Genomic DNA, 27574 nt, shown 5'->3' on the forward strand with positions numbered 1-27574 from the left:
CCATAATCCATTGCAAATACCGACAGTCGTGCACTGTGAATGCGCGCTCTCGATGTTGTCAGCGGTGGTTATGGAGATGAGATGCTTTTGCGAGCTGTCAACATTACGGGGGTGTTCACGGTAAGATATCTTTGGAATACATGCAAGAAAGCCCCAATTTGCCCCAAACTATATACCAACAACACAAAAACATGACGGATGAAAGTTGTCAGCACGTTTATTGGACAGTATCCGGTCGAAATATCAGCTAATGCAGGATTAGCTGTGTTGGCTCATTGAGTAGTTGAGTAGTGTTAGCTAACTGTTTATGTCCTCCGCCCAACATGTAGCAAGAAAGACTCTAATCTAAATCTCTAAATCCAACAAAGTTGTACAAGATAGTTTATTTAGGCGAAGAGAACCACACGACAAACGTCTTACATTTTATCCTCTACTGTGTTAACATACACTGGCATAGTGTTAGAATTAATCGTAGCTTGAGTTAAACCCTCCGAATCTTTAAAGCTTCTTGCATCTGAAAAGCTGCTGACATTCAGTACGCATAACGGGACTGGACGTGATCAAGTGCAGTTTAACTTTGCAACCTAACCCCATGTTGTTTAAAGGCTTAAGGTTGTTCCATGTTTTTAGCAATAACCGGTAAAGATATATATAAGAGTCCCTGCTATTGAATATGGCCTAACATACGTAAGCAGATGATCATCAGTCCTATGGAATAAACTTCTGATTCTTACATTTCTCTAATTTGTAAATGCTAGTGAACACTGCCTAAACAAAATGCGGCCTGAAACTAGGATGTGTGGAACTAGCTGACCAAAAACTTCACGATAGACATTATTAAATGCCAGTATTCAGTGCATAACAGTCCTTGTTGCACAGTTACTACAGTCAGCAGCAAAAAGGAGGTGTACCCATTCATAACTAGGAAGTCATTGCTTGGTTTAACTGGACATACACGTCATTTGTCACCTATTGTTAGTAGAGCAGCTCTCTGTATTATAGAAGAGGCTGATAAAGCCAAATTGGATGGAACAGGCCTGTAAAATAAAAACATATTTTATGTTCATTGTTGCAAATATTTATTTTCTTTGTGCTTTTTTAATATTAAATAACAGATATAAACATTTGTGATGGTGTTCTGTCAGTGTATACTAAAGGGATGCCCAGGAAGATAGCATTTTTTGTGGTCAACTCTTCAAGTCATGAGGACAACTTCAGTGCCAAGGAGCTCATGGTCCATGCGCCCACAGTCAATGGCTGGAGATCCAGCAGGTACAACAAGGCAGTGTTTTAATTCCAGAAACATTCAGATTAATTAATGGCAACTTTACATAACAATGAAAAGAATATGTGACTCATACATTTGTTTTCTTCAAGAAACTAAATATTATGTTCGTCAACATTCTCTGTAGGATGTGCTCCTACCCTCAGCACATTACCCTCCAGCTGGCGGAGAGATGTAGGGTGAGGAAGCTGCAGCTGCTGGCTCACCAGTACCTGATCCCAGCCAAGGTGGAGTTTCACATTGGTGACACCCTTCCCGAAACAAGCACCGCAGGGTTCCCAGGGCAGCTTCGCAGACTTGGGTGGGACTACAGACTCAGCCAGGCTCAGTTTTGAAATACGCACTTTGTATTTCATTGTATTTAAACAGGAATTGTGCCTTATGTGAGTACAAAATTTCTTAGGAGATTAGGACTAAAAGGCCAAACTATAATTTCACTACAGGTATGTGTCTTTGTCGGTGAATGAGAAGACAGGCTTCAAAGCTCGGGAACTGAAGTCAGTGCATGTAGATGCAGTTGGAACATACTTGAGAATAACCCTTCACAGGAACCATGTCAACTCTTACAATCAGTACAATCAGGTATTCTGTTATTTTGTAATAATACACCATACAACTGTTTCACTTAAGTTTCTTCCAGAAATCAATGCAAACTGCAATCTGCCTGAATTATGTGTTGTTCTGTTCTGACTCTGGGTTGGAAAGTTGCTCAATCTGGTGTTGCCATCTATGATTTAATTGCTTACTTTATAGAAAATGCTTACATTATAGAAAATCTCACTAATTTGATATTTAGTCAATGAAAAGCAATTTGTAAAAAAAAACACAAAAAAAAACACACCCACTTATTGCAATTGGCTTTCCTGTTTTCATTTTATATTCTTCTAAACAAAATACCTTTGTATTTTTTTCAAAGCTGATCACACACATCATTGTTGCACAAAAATGATAAATAGTGTAATTAGCTATTAATGTCACAGTTGTAGGCAGCACACAGTGTTGCACGCAGTGAGTGGTTGGCGCTGCCACCTCACACTTTGCGTGGGTGTAGCTCTTTTACATTTTAAGGTAGTTTTTCTATAGTTGAAACATTATCAATTGGTAATCCTGATTTTTTTGTCTGTTTTTTCAATAGATGCAGCTACTATTAGTGCTCCCAGAACTTTCCCAAACTTTCCCAACACATAACACATTTTTTTAATTGCAGTTTTGGTTTGTTTAACTGCCTTACCAACATGTGTTTATAATTTCAGGTTGCTTTGGTTGCCATTAATGTTCTGGGAGATTCTTTGGATGGGAATGCCTTCAACACAATTGTAAGTGAGCACTCTTGTCACCGAACTTAAAGCCGCAGAGCAGCAGGTGGTGCTATTGTGTTGTGATCTTGTAAAACATTGCTCTGTTATTAGTCACTAGTCATTCAAAATTGAATGATGGTGGTTCCAGTTTTTTGTATGTTCAACATGGAAAAAGGTCTCTTACACACAGGTCAAAAAAGTATTACGTCTTGTATATGAGTTATTTATTTGTCCTGCATCTGGTCAACTGCATTTGAGCAACTGCCTTTCCCTGTTCTGATGGTATTTGTATTATAATATAATATTGTATCATATAATACAACAAAACAGAAACGGCTGCATAAGAATAAGTAACCTAGTACAATAACCCTGAATGTCATAGATTTTATGATTCAGTTTACCTATAGTGAGGTAAGAATTATTAAGAATAATTATTATTTTATGCCATAGTTGTATTATCATATAGAGAAGACTAGACCTGATTGAGCTGTGCCTTATAGGTGTTTTATGTTGTGTTTTCATATAGACTGCTCCAAATACATTATAGAAGTGTGTAAAATTGCACATGTATTTATACCTGAATGCTATGTGTGGGTGTATATTTTGTCAGGAATGTAGCAATGAGACACAAAGGGAGGGCAGTATGTAATCACACAGGAGCCTTTAGTTCTCCAGTGTAATCAGATCCGTCCTGCAGACGGACAGCTCCTACAGGAGAGAGAGTGCCTTAAAACACTCGCACCGAAACAGAGATACAGAAAAGTAGGGACACACACTCGCACAGATTCCAGTGAACAGGCTGCGCATTGTTGCTTTACTAATCCGACTCTGTGCACCTCAACCAAAACACTGATCTTGCCTGGATGGTTGATCTCCTAAATCAGATATTTGAGTTAAAGTTGTCTTTGTCCTGTGAAGGGGTGCTGTAGTGTAGTACAAGTATGTGTCCATTTAGTGGGTCAGTACTCAAAAATTATGAAGAAACAATATTTGAACATACAATACATACTATATCTTCTCACTTATCTCATGGGTATCTGAGGCTGATAGATTTGGTTGTGTTTGTCAAGTCTTTGAGATTTCGCCTATACTCCAGTGCAGTTGGACTGAATTATTTTTCATGTTGCGCATGAACAATCAGATTAAAAAAACCTGATGTTTAATATTAAGTTAAAGATTTTTTGCTGCTATAAAGATGTTCGGGTTGCCCTCGGTGCTTCCATTAACTTTTCTTCATACTCTGTAGAGGTAAAAATGTCAATTAAATCTCCAGAATTTAAGCATTGCTGATAAACTGTAGTGTCATCACAAACACAACCAATGAGAAAATGTGTGTCTGTCTGTTTTTGTATTTTTATTTCTTCTTGTGCTAGCAAGGACTCATACTAGTACAACCCCAATTCCCAAAATATTGGGACGATGTGTAAACTGTAAATAAAAACAGAATGCAATGATTTGCAAACATGGAATATTTACCATTGTGTAGCATCCCCTCTTATTTTAACAACTGTGTGTAAACGTATAGGAAGGGAGGAGACCAGTTGCTGGAGTTTAGAAGAGGAATGTTGTCCCATTCTTGTCTGATGCAGGATTCTAGCTGCCTAACAGTCCTGGGCCTTTATTACTGGATTTTATGTCTTATGAGGCCCCAAATGTTTTCTATTGCTGAAAGGTCTGGACTGCAGTCAGGCCAGTTCTGCACCCATACTCTTCTCCTGTGAAGCAATGCTGTTGTGATGGATGCAGTATGTGGTTTAGCATTGTCTTGCTGAAATAGGCAAGGCCTTCCCTGAAAGTTGTCTGGATGGGAGCATATGTTGCTCTAAAACCTCCACGTGCTTTTCAGCATTGATGGTCCCTTTCCAGATGTGTCAGCTGCCCACACCATAGGCACTAATGCAGCCCCACACCATCAGAGATGCAAGAATTTGAACTGTCTGCTGATAACAAGCAGGATGGTCTTGGATCCTATTTAGTCTGCAGGACAGGTCGCCCATGGTTTCCAAAAGGAATTTCCAATTTTGAATAACCTGACCATAGAACAGCTTTCCATTTTGCCTCAGACCATTGTAAATGAGATTTGGGCCAGAGAACATGATGGAATTTCTGGATTATGTTCACATACAGTATGGCTTCTTCTTTGCCTCATAAAGCTTTAACTTACTTTTGTGGATTGCATGGTGAACTGTGTTCAGTGAGTCCTGGAAGTGTTCCTGAGCCCATGCAGGGATGTCCAGTAGAGAATCGTGCCTGTGCCCAAAGATCACGTGCGAAAAATGCCATATAAATAAGTTGATTTCACCTGACTTCCTCCTTTCAAATGCTGATGTTGCTGATGTTGAAGAACTCCAAGAATGCTGTCATCAATAGATATTGTTTCTTGTTCACATAATGACTTAACTTCGCTTAACATTTCAGGTGATGTGTTTTCCTGTGACCCAGTAGGTTCTGATTAATGACTGGGTTTGAGCTTTTGTGTTTGTTAGAGTGACTCCATTGTAAGATCCAGGAAGTTATTGTTTATATTGTTTAATTTAAAGGGTAACGTTACTACTAGGCCTAAGTAAAGGTTCACCTTGAAGCTTGTGTGGGCATAGTACTCCAAGACTATATATGCACATGTGTGTAATTTGTCCATCTGTTTACCCCCAGCCAAGCAGAGAGCAGCTGATTGAACACTACCTCAACAGTACCCAGCTTGAAGCCGCCTTGGACACGACCTTCATGGGGTGAGGCTAGGCCATTGAACCCTAGTTTCTTTGTCTTGTGACAATAACATTGTTCAACAAAGACATTTAGTCTTGAAGCCAAACAATAAGACATTCAGGGTCATGCATTTCAAGACAATGCAGGTGGCCACCATGCAAAGAGGAAAACACGTTTTGAAATTTTTTATGTTTTTTTTTTTTAAATATATAGACCCCCAATGGACGTTTCACCTCCAGGTCTCGTCTCTTTGGGGTCAGTCAGTGTTTTCCTCTTTGATCACAAATTGCACAATGTGAACCGACTTAAACAATAATTTAACATTTATTGTGCAGTTGCGTTTTCTAAAACACTATATCAGCTATTGTCTTTTCTTTATTCACGTGTTTCATTCAAGTGTTTTTATTATTCATCTTATTTGATGTGTCTGTTGACTTGGAGTAGCAGTAAACACTGTTTTCTTTCTGTCCTTGCACCCAGAAAATGTGAGCCCATTTCCCCCCTGGATGACCTAGCCTTTGATATGTATCAGGACCCTGAAGTTGCCCACATTATCCGTCTTCTGGACCAAAAGAAGCAGGACATGGTCCGGCAGGAGAAATATGAGCAGGCAAAGAACCTGAAGCAGGCCATCGCTGACCTGCAGAAGGTAAAATCTTAGGTGAAAAGGTGAGAAAGGGGCTGTAGAGTAAGGGACACATGTACCCCAAATATTTCAGCAGTGTGCACCGCAAATACTAAAGTGTGTTCTTACTGCAGTGAAAGCATTTTTGTCTTTTGTCTTATTAGTTCTTATGTAATGCCTCTAAAAAACTCTTACATTGATGGTTTAATATTTTGTGCAGACTAAACACAAATAAAATATATATTTAATTGATGAGCTCTGAAGGTTACCATACAGATGTTTTTAAGATGTGGACAGAGCCAGCCTAGCTATCTAACATTATGATAAGCTGGCTCTAGCTCTAGCTAGATACTTACCATACAGACATGGGGAAAGTGGTGTCAATCTTCTCTTTTAACTCACTGTGAGAAAGTGAATAATCCCCAAACTGTTCATTTAAGCCACCTGAAGTACACGCATATTTTGTCTTTGATATTAAATCTAAATAAGTAAAAGCTGCAGTTGAAAGGTTGTTCGAGTTGTATTACCATAATGACAGCAAATTTTAGGTGAACTTTTGTGACATTAATGATGTTTGGTGACAAGCACATTCACTCTGGCAGAAATCTACCTGGGGAAATCAGGTTACTCTAATCCTCTACCCAAATTATGGTAACCACATTTCACGTTCACATGACAGTTAAGAAATATGCGTATTGCAGAAAGATGGGTAGAACTAGGTTACTTACAGTATGTGCATGTAAATGCATTCATACACATGCTAAAAATCCCTAGTTCTGATAGTTCCCCTGCAATTATTTACTTTGTTTGTCTATATATATAGTCCAGTTTCATCACTATTTGTAGAAGTGGTTGTTAAACATTGCTCACATTCCTGTTTCTTACCTCCTGTGTATACACTGTTACCATGCTGACCATGAATTCTTAATGAGCTTAACAGCTGCAGTGATGGTAATGGGAGGTGTCTCTGCCACTACATAAGGCTTTATGTAACCAGATAATAGACATATAGGCAAGCATCTTGTTAGCACGGTATATTAAAACCATGGAGCAAGCAGTCATGCTGAAAATCACTTGTTTATCACACACTCAAGATATCAGAGTGCAGTTTATAATGGTACGGGGTACTGAGAAAACATAAAGAAAGGAGATAGAAGTCAGAGAATTTGCCCTGACTGTGGTGCAGGAAGATACAGCGGTTGTCCACCAATCTCAATTGTAGTTGTTGTTTCAGTTGTTGGTTCAGTTCCCAGCTCCTTCGGCCCCATGTTGAAGTGTCCTTGAGCAAGACACTGAATCCCAACTTAGTTGGTCCCGGTGAGTGTTTTCATCGGTGTATGAGTGTGTATGTGTGATTGCGAGTGTAAATGGGTGAATAGGAAGCAGTGTAAAGCGCTATATAGTGCAGACCGTTTACCGTTCCTTCTGTATTTCTTCAGCTTTACTCGGTCACTTTTGTTTAAAGGAAGCACAGGCTTACCCAATAGGTTTTTAACTAGCAGAAAGCACTATATGCTAGAGGTTCCAATTCTAAATTGGAAAAAAGCTTCTGTGCCGATTGCACCACTCTGTTTTCAACAGAAGAGAGTAAAGTTTTACAAAACATTGTTGTTCAGATTTTGTCAATTGGCACATGGTTAGCACCTTGATTCAGCTTCATGGTATTCCTCAAAAAGACATTCCATTTGTGTTACTGGAAGATGTCAAATTTCCGGTCTGTGAATCCTTATGATTGACAGTATAGCACACCTGTCTGTATCATGCCACAAACATTTGGTTTAAAGCATGTATTTTTATTTCACCTAATATGTACTGTATACTGTAGGTGTGGACATACTATTACTACTTACTATTTGTTATTATAACGTTGTACTCCTCATAAAAATTGCCAAAGTCTTGCAACATATACTAACATTACTTTAAAAATCCCAATTTGGCACAAAAGAGGAGCGGTCAGATGATGACACAGGCTGTAACAAGCTGATCTGGTTTAGCCAGATTAAGGGAAAAACATCTTTGGACATTGGCACACCCACATTTTTGCTTGTTATCTTCTTATTGCACAAGAGCTATTTTCTCTAACTATGCACAATCCAGTCAGATTAGCAACACTAGAATCCAGGTTCTGTAAGAAGGTTGCTGCTTGGGAAGAAAGGACATAAGCCCTTCCTCTTGTGCTACATGAAGATCTTTTTATGTCAAGTGCTGTCACCTCAGAAGGGGAAAATCGCTGCCAGCCTGGAACTGCCCAGCTCATTTACCTTCATGCAACCAAACCTATTTGCGCATCTAATACATCCCACACAGACTTAATGCATTCGGATTAAAGAAAAGAACTGACAGTCTGCCAAAACAACGACCCCAGCTGTATCATGAGGAGTGTATTGATTTATGCTTATAAGAGCAGTAAATCTGTTAGCAGAAGCTCTATTCTTGTTGCCAAGATAATTATAGATACTGTAAAATAATACATCAAGCTGAAAGCAGCATTACTTGAAAACAATATGTACAGCTTGACTTATATTAGTCAATAAATGCACAAATCAACAAAAACCATAATTAGACTATGTGCAGGTTTGATTCGGCTGCTTTTTTACAGTTACCTGTTACGGTCTTTTCCAGGTGGGCGAGCGTTTGGCTCGATATGATGTGGAGAAGCGATGTGCTATCGAAAAGGAAGACTATGACCTGGCAAAAAAGAAGAAGGACCTAATGGAAGACTACAGAAGGACAGTCTATGAACAGCTTGAGGTCCACAACCTGCTGGACATGACGGTGGTCAGTTATCAGCCACGGATGAAGTATGTGGCTAAATAAATAAGTTCTGCCTAAAATGGCTTCTGCTGTGTCTTTCTACCCTATTACCAGATCAAAAGAGCAGCAGATTCATCCACAGCCCAGGATCTTCCCGCCAATCCGCCTTCTCCAGGCCCTCATTCAGTCCCCACCAAGCCTCTTGTGACCAAAGAAACATTCAGGAAAGGGAAGAAAATCAGTGCTCCTCCAAACCAACAGCCATACACAGAAACTGTGATGCCCAAACCTAATAGACAACCTGAAATGCGCTGTACTTCTGCTGTACACAAGGAAAATGTAAGTGCCACTGATGATGCAACACATCATAATATCTTTAAATAGCATCAGATATGTTCACCAGCTAACACGAAAAACTTGGAACAATTCCATACTTATTTTCTGCAGACTCTGTAGAGGGTCAGCGATGACGAAGCCTGAGAACCCCCAAACAATATGCATTACTGTGCTTGTGTCTTGCTATGCTTGCATAACTTCCTGTACAGTTGCAAAAATAATCTAACCCACTGTAGCACTTCAAGAACACATCTCTACATCTCCTTAAGCCTTTCTAATGTTGGAACACGGAGCACACAGATTATAACCAGCAGGTACTTGTATAGGTTACTCACCACCTACTGAGACTGGCTGTGCTGCAGTTTTGGGTTTCACTTTTTAATTAAAAGCGTGTAACAGTTGGCTGACTCTAGCGACTGCCAACCTGGCCTCAAGCCAATGCTTTAAGCCTTGTGTACAAGACAGCAGGGTGCCGGTGGAAGGACTTTTCTATAGAGGGGGTTAAACATTTATTGTCATCTTTTTTTTTGAATTATCAACCTTGTTAGTGATCAGATGATAGTTAAAGTTACTAAAAAGAATGTGTGTGTTGTTTGACTAGTTAAACTGAGGCATCTTTAAAAATGTATTGTTTTGTGTACTGAGAAATACACATACAGAACTTTTCATTTAGTTTAGGATAACTACATCAAAGTTGAATATAGTGTATTGAAAATGTAATATTTCAATTTTTAAATGCCAGTGTTGTGGTTTTGTTATGACAGGTTACCAGTGTGCCTTTTGATGAAACACCGCTACCAGCCCTTCAGCGGAAAGACCAACCAGTGGAGGCCATCCAGAGCCCTGCAGAGCATAACTCTCCTTGTCATGATGCCCACATCCCTGATACATGTATAAGTGGAGAACCAGAGCCCCTTACAGAGAAGGCCCACGGAGAGGCTGGCCTACCAATAGAGGTTTATGGACTAAGTCTGGTAAGAAAGAGAAAGGGGGCACTACAAACTAAGGGTTGTGATTGATCTTAGGATTTAATTTCTATATAAGTATTCCCAAAATGATCATTAGTTATTTATTCAGGATATTAAGAGTGTGTATTATATTACCATAGACTTTTGCTAATCACTTTCCCTGCAAAGTAGTTGAGACACATGGCTTTGTTGTGTATGTACGATCTATATACCAAGATGGCTCAATCTGCTGAAATACCCACATAACTGCTATATGTGATACCTTTCCTGCCCTTTTGGCTGCACTTTTTGCCTCTATTTTTTCAGGTGGCTGGAGCGTATTCCAAAACCTGGTCATACAGAGAGGAGGCTCTGCTGGCTGTGTACAAGAGGCTTTTGGAGGTATCACCCACCACCCCCAAGGAAGAGCTGAGAAACATGATAAGAGCAGCAGTATTCCTGGTTAAGAAGGGCGTCACAGATAAAATATTAGCAGTAAGTCTTTTCCTTTAAAACCTGGTTGTTGTTGGTGTATTTCTACAAATGCTAATTGAACAGAGAGGGATCTCTATAAAACTTACTGTCACTGACAAGGTCTTCTTTAAATCATGTTCAAATATTTTTTGGTAGAAACAGAACTAACATTCATTTTGTTAAAACATGGGCACTCGTTCACACGTGTACAACCTCAACAATGTTTCCCCTGTAACATGTGCAACCTCTCTCCCAGAGCTACCTCCTTTAAAAAAAACAAACAGTTTTGACAACATTGGCTTATTAACTCTTCTGGAAGTAGTTAGTAATAAAAGGGTGGTTCCACAATGCTTCTAGTAAATTATTTTCCTAGCCACATTGATGCACAGAATGCTCCATTAAGACTTTAACTGTTTCATTTCCTACTCCTACTTTCCTACTAAAGATGTTCTTAGACTCATCTCTGTTGTGTAGAACTTCCTCTGGCAACACGGTAGTTTCAGCTGCAATAATGTAAGGCCAGTGTTTTTATCATATATACGTCTTTCTAGTCAAAATGTACCCAGCAAACAACACATTTTACATTAATGTAAAATCCAGTGCATTGTTAATAATTAATAACAATGGACTGATAATTGAATTAAAGCAGATAACTTTATGTTTTTGGCTTCCACTGTCTGGTGGTTACAGTGTGTCTCATCACCTTTAATCGATTACAGAAAGAGCCATTGCAGACCTTTATATTCTATATACTCAACCTACTTACTCTAATTTAAGGGTAGAGTCTATCTTAGTCTAAAATAGAATTTCAACATCTGATTGACTAAACACACTTGATCCAAGTAATCGGCAGCTGCTGGGCCGGAATAGTTGGAAAACAAGCAGGACTGTGGCACTCAAGGTCCAGAGTTACATACCATGGATCCAACCAATCAACTAAACATTGCCATGTCTAGCCTATTTGCTAATTGACCTCATCCTGATGCTAGCTTTTCTTGGAATGTCCACTAAGTGTGGAGTTGATGTCCACTGTGTTTGTGTTCTCAGGTTTTCCAGGCCTCTTTAAAGTTGCTGCGGCTATTGCTACAGCAGTCAATTCCTGGTCTGGGGTTGGGCCGAACTGAGGTGACCCACTGTTTGGAGCAGACATGGCCCAACTTGTTGGCCAGGACTGGAGAGTCAGCCAGCCGTATCCGGACCATGGCCACTGCCTTCATTCAGGTATTGTAACACCCTGGACTGATCTGCCTCTTTAGCAGTTTTGCTTTGACTGAAGAAATATGATTTTGCATCTACCATCTTGTCTTGCACGGAGCTCTGTAAAGACTTTTTTATGATATTCATGCTATCTGAAAATGAATAGAATGATGTGGGCCTATACAAGGCTGGATCTGTCACGTGACAGGATGACAGTAAAGACTAGCACATAATCAAACCAGTGCAACCACGCTTCAATAAAAATCCAAGATGATTATAAATAACATATAAGACATAAGATGGAACAATCTTTCCTCTTCAAAGACAGGAAAGATTATTGAAAAAAACTCATCTGACTGTGTCCATTGAAATACCATGACTATGAAACAGATTTAGAAAAACTCCTAGTACACCAGTTTCTAAAAATTACATAATTCCATGTCGTTGAATCTGTTCTCCATGAAACATATCTAACAATTATTTTTCATAAAGAAATCCTCATTGTTTTAATGAGTGGCTTCACACAGATACTTAAAAAAGAGTGAATGAATGTCCTAACTTTGAGGCTGTAGATGAGCAGTTAATTATTCATTCATTGCACACTTCTGTATTTAAGAAGAATTGCTGTTTCCTTGTAAAGTAAAAATAAAATCCTCTCGTGCAACTACTACTTTCCAATATAGCTAATTTCTGCATAAACACATTTTTACATTTTCTGCTTGCCTGTATTGATGACACTAGTAATGTTCTGGTAAAATATGTGTACAAAAATCTTCTGTAAAAGACTATTTAGAGATTTCTCCTGTTGACTCTCCATTTTGCAGGATCAAACATAGAATGAAAAGCTATCAGGGCGGCTGTAGCTCAGTAGCCCATGGACCACAGGGTCAGTGATCCCAGTTACGTCTATATGTTGATGGATCTCTGGGCAAGACACTGAACCCCCAACAGCCCATTCCCCTCCCCAGCTGTGTAGTGCCGGTCCAAGCCCGGTAGAAATATGGGAGGGTTGCATCAGGAAGGGCATCTGGCGTAAAAACTGTGCCGAATCTACATGTGGACAATGATCCGCTGTGGCGACCCTGAACTCACGGGTTATCCAAAAGGACAAAAAAATAATAATAAATAAATTAAAAAACATAGAATGGGAAGCTACAACACATGTTTTTATGTCTATTTGGTTTGGCTATTACTTATTATGCCAAAGTACTGCATATTCTTTGACATTATTTTTTAATTGATCATGGTAAGAGATTTGCTTTCATTTTGGGGCTACAAGTGTCCACCAAGCCTCCCCTATACAATCTGATCGACAATTTACACAGTTATTTAAGTGTACTTTTATCAGGGGGGCCTGGTGTCTTAGTGGTAAAGCATTGGCTTGGGATGCAGAAGGCTCTGGGCTTGAATCCCACCCCAGCAGGTGTGTCTCCACCCAGCCACCAAGGGCCAGTTCCAAGCCCGGATAAAATGGGACGGTTGTGGCAGGAAGGGCATCCAGCGTAAAACCTCATGCCAAATCAATGTGCGGAACACATTCCACTGTGTTGACCCCTGAAGGTACAAGCTGAAAGCCGGTGATATTTAAGTCTACTTTTATTCTACTGGTCTGAAAATGACTTCATTTTTAAGATTCGCAGTAAGAAACCCAAAAGAAGCATTTCAGTTTCCACCAAGGGAAGATTTCAGAAAACGTTCACTCAGAAATTAAACGTTTTTTGTAAATCATTTAATGAGGATATCGACCTATTATTAGGTGCTTTGACTAAATGTGTAAGCCCTTTCATAAACAAGGACAGTATATAAATACACAAACTACTTCTTCGGCAATGACCGTGTATACATGGACCAGCAGTACAGGCCTGATGGTTTTGAACCAGGAGTCTACATTCAAAATGGGGATTAGAAAGCTGCCCCCACTGTAAGCAAACGAGTTTACAGTCCAATTTTCTTCCAGAGACAGGTTTGTAAAATAGTACTTATCTAAGCTTTGTGCTTTTATTTGTCCATTTCTGAGTATATAGGACTTTATCTCCTTCAAATTAGATTTTAGGTACGTTCTTCCAAGAAAGATATGTCAGGATTGAAAGAGATATTTTTTCTACCAGACCCCTCTCAGTTTCTCTTTGTCTTTATGCCTTTTTAAAAGCATATCACTATGCAACAAAAACACATTTATGCAACCTGTTTTATAAATTATAATCAAAGGGTTTTTTTAGCATTACAAATTGTTTAAAGTTAGCTTTTTTAACATAAGTTAAACTGCATGCTGCAGTTTGCTGTAGTGTAGCTTGAATTAGACAAGTTAGAAGGTGTCTGTGGTGATGTCATCTTGTGTCCCAGTCCTTTAATAAGCCCTGTATTATAGTTACCCTGGCTGCATAGATGGATGCCATCTGTATGTGTGCCTCAACCAGACTGCTGAGTAAAGACTTGTGGAGTTTCTGCAAATGCATGAGCTAACTTAAAAAAAAAGCACATTATCCAAAGTAAGGGATGACATTTACGTTGCTCAGTCTCATCTTACATGCAGCAGCACTAAAATGCATTACCCTCTAAATTTCCCTCTTCTTGTCGTTGTGTTTTAACTATTCGTGGATATAAGTAAGAGAGAGCAATATGTTGGAAAATTGTTGGGGTTTATTTACTTTGTGAAAGCTGTTGCAGTGTTCTCATACATGGGTGTGTGAACTTCTGTCCTGAGAAAGGGGTGACGTCAATGAACTACAGAAGCTTGTCTTTAATGAGTTTAGCTTAGATCACAGTCTCAGCCCTCTGAAATCATCGCCTAACTGAATGCCTCTTTGTGTGTTGAGGACACATTTTATATATTATATTATATTATACTATAATATAATATATGAATACACACACATACAAGCACACACACATACATATATATATATATATATATATATATATATATATATATATATATATATATATATATATATATATATACATATACACACACACAGTGCTTTCAGAAAGTATTCAGACCCCCTTCACTTTTTTCACTTTTTGAATGAATTTAAACTGTAGTAGTCTGATACTACAATTTAAATACATTTTCTTTCTCATTAATCTACACTCAGTACCCCATAATGACTAAAGTAAAAACTTTAGAATTAGAAATACCTGTAAATTAAAAAACAAAACTGAAATATCACATGTACATAACTATTCAGACCTTACTCGTGTGCATGACATGTTTTGTACACTTGCACTGAAAGACTAACTGCCATTCTTTGTAAATCCTCTCAGCCTTTTTCAGGTCTCTCCATCGTGCTTCACTGCAGGGATGGTATTGGGCATGTTATGAGCGGTGCCTGGTTTTCTCCAGACAACTTTTAGAATTGAGGCCAAATAGTTCAGTCTTGGTCTCATTAGACCAGAAAATCTTGTTCCTAACAGTGTGAGAGTCCTTCAGGTGCTATTTTACAAACTCCAAACACACTTTCTTGTGTTTTGCACTTAGGAGAGGCTTCTGTCCAGCCACTAAAGCCATAAAGCCCAGATTGGTGAAGGGCTACAGTGATGGATGAGCTCTCTTACTAAGGGCCTTCATTTTGGCCAGGCGACTGACTGGAAGATTTCTGGTATTGCCAAACTTTTTCTATTTAAAAGTTATGGAGGTTACTGTGCTCTTAGTAAGATCCAGTGCAGCAGAAATCTTTTTTATAGCCTTGACCAGAATTGTGCCTCATAATATTCCTGTTTCTAAACTCTGCAGGCAGTTTGTTTGTTATCATGGCTTTTGCTCTGATACCGTATGCATTTACAGCTGTAAGGCCTTCTGCAGTGAGACGTGTGCCTTTCAGAATCATGTCCAGTCAATAAAATTGTTAACATTTGCATTCGTATCCCCAACAAAACTTTTAAAGTAAAGAGGGTCTGCATACTTTTCTAAATGCACTATATACTATATACACAATTTTTTTGTGTCACCCATATTTTTGAGGTAAACAACCAAGAGTTTTTCAGCATCACACATATGGGTTGGAGTAGAGCAAAAAAAAAAACCAAAAAACAAAAAAGTTATTTCATTTAAAGGTGTAGGTCTATAATGATATTGAATCACTTGTTGCTGTCATTGTGTCTTTCTCATTTTAGGAAATTGCTGTTTTGAAGGATGTCCGGGTCCTGCAAATAATCCCTGGTGAACTGGTGAAACCCTTTAAATCCAACTTCCCCTCTCGTCTAGCTAAGAGTCGGACCGAGCTGATTGAGAATCTACTTGCTGTACTGGGTACAGAAAACTCAGGCTTTACACTCGACAATATCATGACGGTAAAGGATTTAAAAGTAAAACTGAACGTATTTATCCATCAATTTATTTAGTGATGTTGTCTTTAATTTGGGTTGTTTATTGTTTCTGACATGAAAGAGAAAAGTGTCTGTTGTTGCTTTTTTCTTTGTTTGCTGACCATCACAGGTTTATTTGCACGACAATGAGACTCCAAAAGTCTCAGGTTACAAAAGTTGAGCACAGCTTTGCCTGAGATACATATTAAAATTAAAAAAAAAGCCACCAGGTTGGCCCTCAGCTGCCATTTGCTTCTGTTGTTACACTGTTTAAAACTGGCTTTCAGGGACTTTTCCATTATGCAAGAAATATTCTTTTTGAGGACATTTATTTTCAGGTTGTGGTCCAGCTATAAAGTTTTTGAAATAATTTTAAAGTGTAATACATTCACTGCTACATATATTAAGTCTTGCTATCTAGTTTTCTTAGTTTAGTTTAGAGTATATGCAGACACCAAATTCCTTCCCTGGTATGAAGAACTTGTGAATCCAGAAAGACAGCACTGTAAAAGTTACTCATACCAACATTGAACTGAGGATATTTAATGTAATTTCCTGGACAGAATACCATACTTTTATAACACTCGTGATTGTTTTTTTTTTAGTTTTGCAGTGAATGTGTCATTATGGTTTTCATTTGTGCACAGGTAATTTATTTATTTTCAGGTCTCTTGATCTCAGTGAGATTTTTTAACAAATAAAGGTAAACAAACTAATACAATTTACCAGCATCAGCCAAAAATTGCCTCATTAGGTACTGGAAGTTAAAATCGACCATTCACATATTTCTGTACTACAGTTGATAACAATTACTGTCAATTTTAGCAATGTGTCAACTGTCCAGTCGTATATTTAACAATTTGGGAATAGCAATTATGGCATACCTTCTATAAAAGATAGCACATGTACTGTGTAAGGCACATACTGTACACTGTAATGCCTGTATTGTTACATTGTTGAAATAAGCATCCACTGTGCAAACGTTTCATTAAATTTGGCTTAAAGTTACAGTGTGCAACATTTTTCACATATTATTTTAATAGAAATATGTTCCTATGCGTAATGTGAAGAGGTGAGGTGGAAACTTCCCATGACACAGACTCACTGAACTCCTCAATCAGAGCAGGGTGAGGGAGGACTCAGGTTAGTGCTAGCTAAAGTGCTAAACTGTAACTTTAATAATTATTGTACAACGGTTTTAAAGGGGTTCATTCCCTGCCTGGGTTGCTAGTAGTGACCTAATATCCATGTGCAAACTCTTCAACTGTTGACCAGACTGGGGCAAGACAATGAGGCATTCCATCCTCCCCTGTCTAGTTTACGACCAGTCCTCCACCCATCTCACTGGACTCAGCTTACTCTGCATGGCTTTTGTCAGTGTGAGCAAATTGTTAGGTTTTCCTCTTTCAGAAGCCACACAGGTGTCACTGGGTGGACAGTGTTTGCACGTTTGTTCATGCTTGCTCAGCAACTGACTACCTTGTGTTGGCTGCCTCTTATTGTTTGTTCTGCTGTTTGCTTGGGAAACAGTTCAAGTCTGGATTGAGATGTGACAGGAGAGTTAGACTGTCACATCAACAGTTTGATGAGAATCAGGTTTGAACTGAAACTCACTGCCAATAGAGTGTTACAAAACAAGGATACAAATCTATTTTAGAGCATTGGCACAGTCCCTCAGCTATTGTTTCACTGTTGCAGTTGAACAAAACATCAAAGATAAGGCAGTAAAAGGTGCATGGATATGTACATAGAAATACTGTAGATAAGTAAGCATGTGCCAAATAAGAACAACCATGTGGAGGCTGGTTTGCAAAAAAATGTATATATTCCAATCAAATTTTTCAGTCAAACATGAACAGAAAAATCAGCATATTAAGCATTAAGATGTTGCGCAAAAACTCGTTTTTAAATGATATGATCAAAAAAACGAAAAATATTACAAAGTAAATTCCTTAAATTCACAGCTAAAACCTACAGATGCTATCTAGCCTCTTTGATTATAGTTTTATGTGATGAAAAATTATTTTCTTCACTGTTACCTGGGTGATCTACTCTGAAGCAGAAGCTCTGTTGACAAAATAGATTGATTGAATTTTGCATAAGTGACAGAAGTAGTTGACATCAGAAACAACAGAAAATAATAGCAAGCTGCCTGTGTTAAAGCAAGGGATGAGTGACCTTTGTAACTCATTTTTTCTGTTTGTTAATGGCTTTTACTGGCTGGATTGTCATTGTGTTATGACTGTTTTCACAAGTATTTTGTTAGATAAAAGGGCTCCTATGTCTAAATGTGCATTCCTTTGGAGGAATTTTCAAGAAATAAAGCTCTGACTTTGTTTGTTAAAATACATGGAATTTGAAAAACTCAAAAACTAAAATGCAATTCAGAGAAAAAGGAAGGCCTGGACCAAATGGCAGCTTTAAATTTGAGATATTACAATCCAACATTGTATAACTATGACAACTATGTATGAAGGCATAAGCTAATAGCTGAAAGCTATTTAGTGATTTCTTAGCTCAGTCAGAAAAGCTGAAAGGTGCAAAAGTTGACATAAAATAACAATGGTTCTGTTTAGTAGTTCACACCAATGCTAAAGTTGTCCACTTTGATGTTGTCCACATTTTTACATTTGTTTAAATAGTAATACTCAGTCTGTAAAAACTCCTGCCAAATGTACACGTTAATACATGTTATACTGTTTTTCTTTGTCAGTTTTGTACAGCAGCTTTGGAGCACAGTGCAGTTCGAGAGGTGACAATACGCATTATCTTATCCATGTACCAGCAGAACAGAACTGCTGTTCTCAGCTACCTTCCACACAGTCATGGTGCGACACCTAATAACTTCCTCTACAAAACCCTGTTTGATGGCTTCGCCAAGATTGACGGAAAGCTGGTGAGACCTCGGATACTTGATATCCTCTTCCCTTAAGTAAAACTATGGATAACCAGATGTAAACTATGATAGTCATATGATTATCTATATTCACTCTGTTAAAATGGTTTGCTTTAACCTGCCAGGCCGAGTGAGTGTTCATATTGTTATTTCTTCCAAACAGACTGTAGAAAGGAGCAGATGGTAGGTGGAATGTGAACCTGTTCGACCTGGCAGATGGATGCACTCTCTGAAAAGAGCTCAGCTTTTTTAGAGGCGACTACGTGACAATGAATCTTTTTCTTTTTTCTAAGCTGACAGTAAAAATTAAAAGAAGTTAGAGTTTCATGCTGCACTGACAGCTGATTGCGTCCTTTGATGAAGCCAGTCTTACTCATCTGATCACGTCAGATCCCCATATGATTAATGTAGATATATTGTAGTGTTGTGTTTATTTTTTAACAATCATGTCATGACTAACTGTTGTGCTTGTGAATTTGCACCTTTAACAAACTTGAGCTTTTCATATTATCAACACAAAATGTAGTAAAACTTAACAAAATCTAGCCATTCTGTTGAGAGTGCCCCTATGTGTGAGTTTTTGCCAACAAACCACACCACATTGCTGGAACAGTGAGTTTGCAGCCAAGAGTTTAAGACGTGCAAATTAAAAAAATCAAAACCAAAATAATTCTAATAAAGCTTGACTGTCTCTGTTCACCCAGACTTTGAAGAAGGGCGGTGTTCAACAGAAGAGGCAAAAGCAGAGGGAGGAGATCCACTCTCTTCAGGAGCAGCTGGCTGCCTTGAAAGAGATCACTGTAGGTGGAGCTGTCATCAGACTGCAATTACATCACTTCTCGTTATGGCTATACTAATGTGTATTTGACTCCACACAGAGTTTTAGAATATTTACTATTTGGTAAATATTTAGCAGTACATGGGCTGTTATTCACACCTACAGACAATAAAAATGGCTACATTATATTTTATTATGATGTATGAAGGTGTTCAACCCTCTATTAAACTTTCTCTCTCTAAAGCAACGGTTTATGTTGTTTAGAGTTTTCCCTGTATGATTGCATGTTTTTTGTAACTCTCTATACTGATAATTGTTCATAGTTCTCTGTGTGCTTTTGAAGGACAGAAGCAATGAAAGCACCAAAGGACAAAAAACAGAGAAACACCCCCAAAAATCTGGCAAAGCACGTACGTACACATGTCCATAGTAAAAGACAAAGACAAAAGCTAGTCAGTCTCTACTCCCACTGAAGATATCTATTTGATCTAACTGCAGTGTTTTGATTTGTAGTTATTTTAGTGATGTATTATCCCTTCTGTCTGTACGTCTTCAGAACTGAAGGGAATAAACCATTTCCCAGTTTTCAAAAGCATACACATGGAGACATTTATGCCATTTTTGGATTAAGAAATTCTCTATCATTGTATTTTGTTCAAACGTGGCAGATACAGTACTTTTGTGTTGATGCTTTCGATAATGGCATCCACGTAGTGTGGTCATGACAATTAAAATATACTGTGTATTGTTTTTACAGTTGCCACAAAATTGCCCCAGAAAAAGATTGCAGATGGTGTAGATGCCCAACAATCTATCAATGATCTAGACAAGTAAGTAACCCACACCCTGATGGAAAATAAATAATTGAAATTATAGTTGTAAATTGATTTTCCAAAGAGTGTATTGATTAAGCTTTTATTTATTTTTTATTGTATTCATGTCCTTATTTTGCCGTTGCTAAGGCTAATGCTTTATTACAGTATGATGTGGTTTAACAGCATTTACACACTCTGTTTCAGTTTGTGTATCTTCTGTGGTAAAAAGGACGAGTCATTTACAGAAGATGGTTTGGACCTTCACTACTGGAAACACTGTCCAATGCTACACCGCTGTGATGAATGTAGACAAGTAAATAGTAACATTTCCTAAAGGGTTTTCTTAAAAAAGGGCATCTGCCTGGCTGTTTAAACACTGTCTGAAGCCTTTGTGTTTATCAGGTGGTCGAGATAGCCAGCCTCACAGAGCACCTAGTGGGTGAATGTGAAAGCAGGTCCAAGTTCAGCAAGTGTCCACACTGCTCAGAGGCAGTGGCCACTGAAGATGTGACTCGCCATGTCCAGGGTCCTGGCTGCAACCGTGAGTCCTAGCTGAATTTTTTTATGCCTTAAACTTTGAAAATTATTCTTTTTTTTGTTTAGAGAGGCACAATTTTTATTCTTTTCTTTTTGGCATGGTGTTTTTGAAGATAATACAGAAATGAATAATAAGAAGAGAGATAGAGGGACATAACATGTCTGTTTATCGCCACATTATGTCTTTGATAAACAAATAGAAAATACTAGTTAAGATGGCCTACAAAAAAAAAGATAGGGCCATAAGATGTATTCAAAGTTCTGAGCCAGAATTGTAGATATGGACTAGATATCAAGGCATGGGTCTTAATCACTAGGCTCCGGGACATGATGTCATCCTTTGTGACATGATCTACTGGAAGCAATCATAGTTTAAATTTTAACCAAGCAAATAAGTGCCATCAAAAACATTAGTCCCTTTGAAACATACATACATACTTTAATTATGTAAATCTAGCCGTTATTTCTATTCTGTTTCTATATTCTTATTCCGTTAAGGGTCACAAGGGGCAGGACCCTTTCCTAGTTATCACTGGGCGAGAGGGGGGGTACGCCCTGGACAAGTCGCCAGTCTTAATTATGGGAAAGAATTCAATCAAGCAATCAATCAGTCAATCTTTATTTTTATAGCGCTTTAAAAACAAAGTGCGTGGATGGTCAACCACAGCACAGAACAGGGCAGGAGAAGTTATCCACAAAGAGCTGTAGCTCAAAACCTAAATAATTATCTGTGGGTATTAAGCGGCAGTTGACTTTGGAGTAATTACTTAATCCATCAACGCCTTTATACATTGCTTCCCAATCTTAAAGGACACACATGTTGTACAAGTCAACTTCAATTTACAGTATATAAAGTCTTCATGTATGATCACATATATTTAGTTGAAGATATTTTTACAATAAATGCCTAAATGAAGGAATGATAAAATAGCCATATCCATGATCCCTGAGGATGCTCTGTGCTGTGATGTGTACTGTACCCAGCTGTTTATCTTTATCTTTTTTGGTTTACTTTAAGATTGACAGACACCAAATCTCTTTTATCTTACTTTGACATGTGAAATGTGACATGTGATTGTGACATGTGATTTAAAAACATGTGTGTTTGGCTCTGGCTTTATGGAACTATATGTGAGGCTTGGTGAGCTAACAGGAAACATGCTTGTATTAGTTTGCTACAACAGCCTGTCAAGCCAACTGGCTTGTAACTGGAATGTTATTCCTGTCACTAAATGGACAATAAGTTGGGACATTTTAAACTACATTGCTTGCTTCTAGCTGCACCTGTTGGACGGCTTTTGGTTCCCATAGTGTGGTAATATGACACGTTTCACGTATCTTACATAAAGCATTGTTGTTTGCCAGTGTCATCTGCAAACTTCCCTCGCATGCTTAAAAGGTGAGGTTTGCATACTTTAAACCTTAATGCTCAAAGTATGAATGCATTTCTGGACAGGTTGAACAGGCTAGTCATCCGCCAAACTTAATCTTTTCATACATCAGCTTTGTTGTTTTACTTGTCATGAATGCTTTCACAATTTTATTCCAGTCAACCAATTCTTACATTGTCTGCTTATTGGCAGTTAAACTCGATGTTATTTATTTGACAAGTACAAGCAATTAATCTGACAGTTTATTGAATCTATTTGGATTTAACATCCAATCATTTACGCATTAACATGTAATAGGTCGGTCTTAGATGATGATGTCTACATGTACAAAAATGAAACAATTTAGTCTCAAGTTTATATCCTTGAAGTTAGATCTTGGTTTTGTGTCCTTGTACGTAGTATTTTGAAGCAGGATGCTTACGGTCTCAGACATAAGACTGATAATGCAATTTTAATGCTCACATTAGCCATATGTTTCCATAAATAATTAACATCAGTGTTCCTTTTGTATTACCATAAACCTCAAGTCAGTCTTTACCTTGGTAGTTATAGGTTCTTGAATCTTGAATTGTTAGTTATGATGGCTTTAAGCCTAATGTTGCTATTCCTCAATGACTGCAAAACCTTTCTGTATCAGATGTGAAATATATATATATATCTTGGATGACTTTTTCAGTAATTGTGTGACAAGCAGCTTATAGGTGTTGTGTTTCTTTTTTTAGCCCCCGTCTCTGGCAAAGACTCAAACCACTGCCCTTTGTGTCACAACAACTTCATGCCTGGGGAGGAGGTGAGATTCTATTCATGCTAGGTACACATAGGACTCATCTATACCAGATTTGTGATCATTAGTTTTCTTCTGCTAACTGTTAACTGAGAAAGCGTATCACTTGTACAGAGCTGCTTTTTAAAATAGCCAAAAAGATGCTTCATGTTTTATAAAAGGGTTTTCAGCTTTTCTGTTTCCCTCTTTAATATCAGGCCAAAAACTAGAAACCAGCTACACTACTATTAGGCTTAAAGAGCAAACAGGTGTTGAGTTAACACACCACCCTTGTGGACCTTTTAAAAACTTCAAAGTAAGAGAAATATTTGGTCAAAATGAGCTGTTTCTTTTGTCTCAAAAAACTAAATGTCATTTCATTCTTCACATTCTTTTTAGTTTTGGAGGTAAAATCAAAAATTCAGTTTAGCTGCTTATATACAGTATAAAATGTAAAAGTTTTTTTGGGTTAATATTTAAGTATTTGGCCAGAAGCCGAGAGACTGCTGTCTGAAACTCCAGAAATTCTCCTCAAATCCCAAACGGGCTGTTTTAATATCACCGCCCCGCCTTCATTTGATTGAGTATCTTCAAATAAATTAATGACCATGTTCGGTGAAGCCCACTGCAACAGTTTTTTTTATTTTTTTTGTTAATAGGAGGCAAAGTCTAAGCAGTTCACACCTTTTTTTCAGTATATTTGAGTGACTTAGCAGATTCAAAGCTGTCGTTTGCATGGTAACAGACAGATGAATCAGGTCATGTGATCAGCCTCAGCCGTGTCAAACACTGACAGATTTTCTCCCACATGATATGCAGTGGAGAAACACACACAGACACACACACAGGAAAAACGCTTTCAAAATATAAACCTGTTTGATACCTTTTCAAAATTTTAGCATTTAAATTGTAAAATGAGTGAATCTACCTACAGTGGACACACACACACAGAGAGAAGAAACAAACTTTACTGTCTGTCTTTTTGATCCTTTTTTTAAGCTCAGCTTTTTTCCGCTTTGCTTGGAAAATCCATTTAGCACTGAAGCATTCACAGTGCATTTTCTTTTTGGAAATGCTTCATTCAATTCTGTTTGTCAACTTTTTATGTGATGGTGATTTTACGATGTACAATCACATTATAGTGACCCATTACAAAGGTTACCGTCAGATTTCAATTTGACGTGATGGGAAATTACAGTAAAAGGTTCTTGTGAGATCCTGTAATTGCAATGAGTTCAGCCATTTGTATTGTTACATGATAGAGAGATTTACATAATGTCTCTTGAATTAATTGTTTATGGTTTTTATTATATAAGAATTTGCAATCATAATCCGCCATTGGCCAATCCAGGAGGAAATTATCAACATGACTTCCTTCAACTTTATGCCAACATAAAGTAATGTTAAGTAATAATCCAAGTAACTAGAATCTTTTTGCCCTCTATAAAATATGTGAACTGCTATTACAATATGTAATTCTACCCAACAACAATTATTAAAAATAAAAATACGCTACCTTTATACTTTTTTGTGCTCTGACTGTGAACAACTATCAATCCCTGAATATTGTAACATCTCTGAGTTCTCTTGGAAAATCTGATTCACTACTTCCATTTTGTCACCTCACACACCCCTAAAATGTAGTGAAGAACAAATTAAGAGAAAGTCACACAGTCGCTGCCATAGCCATGAGCATAGGCCCAATGAAAGACTGCAGTGTTAGTGGGTGTGGGTGTGGGGGGGGGGGGGGGGGGGGGGGGGGGGGGGGGGCAGCCATTTGGGCCTTGACTGGATCTACAGTCAACCACAGTTGCCCCGATGAAGAAAGTAGCTGGAAGAGGAACGGACTCACTGACTTATTTTGTCCCTGTTCCAGGCCTGGAAGGCTCACCTCATGGGCAAGGAGGGCTGTAAACAAAACTCACGGAGGATTGTGGTGACCCAGAAAACCCAGCCGACACAAGGTAAAGCATTCATACGCTCTCCGTTTGCCTACCTCCCCCAGTGTTCAGTGTGAGCGCTACAGAACATGCCTGTGCTTTTCGGTCATTTTTATTGCAGCTTTTCCGCTACAGTTTCCTGCCTTAGAGCACAGAAAAGTCACGCAAAAAGGTTTCAAATTTACCTTGGGAGGTGTTTGTGGTGGTAGTGGTAGTGGTTGTAGAACTATAACAGAACATGTTACAGTAAGTTATTATCACAAGTACCCATTTTCTTTTGCCCATTTGTTTTTGAAGGATATTTAACATAACTATAAAAATGAGTGACTGTTCAACGTACACTCACTGGCTACAACATTAGGCAAACCTGTACTAAAGCAATCCAATATCTGAGTTCCATTTTTCCAAGGTTATAATTTATCGTTTTTTTAAGTTGAAACCATGTGTTTATTTTTGAGGTCATACTGGAGTGCGTTGTACCAGGAGGTGGTTCTAATGTTTTGGGCACCCTACTTACAATGAATGGGGAGGGGGACAAAATCATAATAATAAATTATCCACTTTCTGACAGTTTCAACATAAAAAGTGAGAAATCATAACATTGAAAATGGCAGAGCTGCTCTATTCGATTGCATTAGATTGTACAGGTGGCCAGTACAACATAGTACAACATTCTCACATGCCAGAAGCAGTTGTTGAACATCTTTAAGTTATAACCCTTAAGGCTTCGTTTGTTATTAAATCCAGGTATTGTCAACAGTTATTCAGCAGTTTTCATTTTCAGTATTTCAAAATCACGCATCATTGCCATGTGATCTACAGAAAACAATGCATTCACATACCACATACCAAATGTGTTGTGTAACACAAAGAAGCCGGGACACGTGCGGGAATTCATTATAACTGCCAGAAGATATTGTTGACTGCCTTCTCTACGAACACCTCATGGAATGTTGCATCCTGTTATTTTACTCCGTTCTATAAATAGATACACCAAAACTTCATTTCTGAAGCAAACTCTCCAAATTATTGCAATACACCTGTAGCTGCCACCCAATACCATGTGATGTTCAGTCAACCAAGGTTAAAGTCATATAAGGAAGTAGCCTTAAGCAAGCATTCAAAAACTCATATGTCAAATGAAACAAAATTACCCAGAAATGTAACAAAGCTGTGGTTCTCTTTCTACAAATTAAGTGCATGTCTGTACTTTCAGTTATCAGCATAATTTTAATTGTGCAGTTTTTTTATTCATCTAATTGAACTCCATACCTGTTATACCAAGCTTTCTAAATGCTGTTACATAACTTGAAAGGTGACACGTGAAGTCATTCAATAGCAACGTGGAACTTACAGGGCGTGCAGATCAGGTGGCATTGAATTTTCTTCAGGAAGTACTTTATTAGAAGTGATGAACAACTAACAAGAATCTGGCTAATGTTGAGGACACAAACAGTTGTCACACTAAACATGTTACATGAGAACAAATATCTCCACTTGTTGTTCCTGATGATTCACGTTTAATGCTGTTTTTTGTTATTTAGTGATGATGGTCTTTCAGGACACCAATCAAACAGTGAATGAACACGTTTTTGGTTTGTTTTTACAGTGTATGCCAATTCCTTTATATTTACACTTCCATGTTTGTAATAGGATATTTAACAGAGACACATAGTTACTGTATTTACTTAATAATAATAAAAGTAAACGTTGTGATGTGAGCGCAGCATGTCTGTAACCTTACAGCCCCTTTGTCACAATAAAAATAAAATCTCTCCCAGGACGAGCCTAAATCATCACAGGTTTTTTTTGCACACGATGATATCTTTCATTTTGTAGTCACATCACAGGTAATGCTGGTTTGTGTAGGGGTAAGCAGTGCACAGCGACAAAGGTTTTTTTTTCTGTGTTACAAATCTTACAGCGGCTCATTAAGGATGTCATTTTGTATGCATGTTTGTTTGTGTGCAGGCAGGGCTGTCGGTGGCGCTAAGATGAAGCAGGCCTGGTCGGTTGGGGCGAGAGGCAGGGCTGTTGGGAAAGGCGGCCGGACCCCAGCCCTGTCCAAAGGACAGACCCCAGGGAAACACCTATAGAAACCCCACTCCTTTTTCAAATGTCCTGAACCTGCATTCCTGCATATAGGCAATTTTTCGAAAAGACATAACATGGTTTAAGATGTATTCACAAACATATACAATAGGATTTTGAAGGTCAAAACCAGTTTTTAATAGAATGATGTGAAGTATGTCTATTTCAAGTATTACAATGGGAGTTAATCAGAGATTTAGAGTAGAGACAGCTGAACATACAGTACTTCTTTTGTCTCTGAAGCCTCTAGTATCACATATCTGCTGTGCTAATAAACAGGATCAGGATTTAATTACTCACAAGATTTATGGATATTGCTATAATTTTACTTCTGTTGTACTGCACATTGTTACGATGATGTTGACTGTAATAAATGTGTTCATCTGATTTCCTGGGATCCAGAAAGAACACACATCTGCACATAAATAAACAGAAA

General features: G+C 38.2%; 1 protein-coding gene across 3 annotated transcripts; it reads left to right on the forward strand.

Moving 5' to 3' along the window:
* Positions 1-27525, forward strand: cep104 (centrosomal protein 104). Of its 3 annotated transcripts, XM_067525909.1 has the most exons (23): positions 1-120; positions 1146-1272; positions 1413-1586; positions 1729-1867; positions 2539-2601; positions 5236-5312; positions 5503-5544; positions 5770-5938; positions 8537-8692; positions 8783-9007; positions 9769-9978; positions 10279-10446; positions 11473-11646; positions 15736-15912; positions 18641-18823; positions 19528-19623; positions 19945-20011; positions 20359-20431; positions 20621-20729; positions 20819-20957; positions 23067-23134; positions 24984-25071; positions 27019-27525. In XM_067525909.1, the coding sequence occupies exons 2-23, from the start codon at positions 1160-1162 to the stop codon at positions 27141-27143; spliced, it is 2835 nt and encodes a 944-aa protein (XP_067382010.1). In that variant the 5' UTR covers positions 1-120; positions 1146-1159; the 3' UTR covers positions 27144-27525. The 3 variants fall into 3 exon arrangements, 2 of the variants coding, with proteins under 2 accessions (XP_067382010.1, XP_067382011.1); XM_067525910.1 differs by lacking the exon at positions 5503-5544 and having other exon boundaries at positions 2-120; XR_010916273.1 differs by lacking the exons at positions 24984-25071; positions 27019-27525 and having other exon boundaries at positions 20803-20957.
* Positions 27526-27574: the final 49 nt, after the last annotated feature.

This window comes from Channa argus, chromosome 13 (genome assembly GCF_033026475.1).
Source record: "Channa argus isolate prfri chromosome 13, Channa argus male v1.0, whole genome shotgun sequence".
NCBI lineage: Eukaryota > Metazoa > Chordata > Actinopteri > Anabantiformes > Channidae > Channa > Channa argus.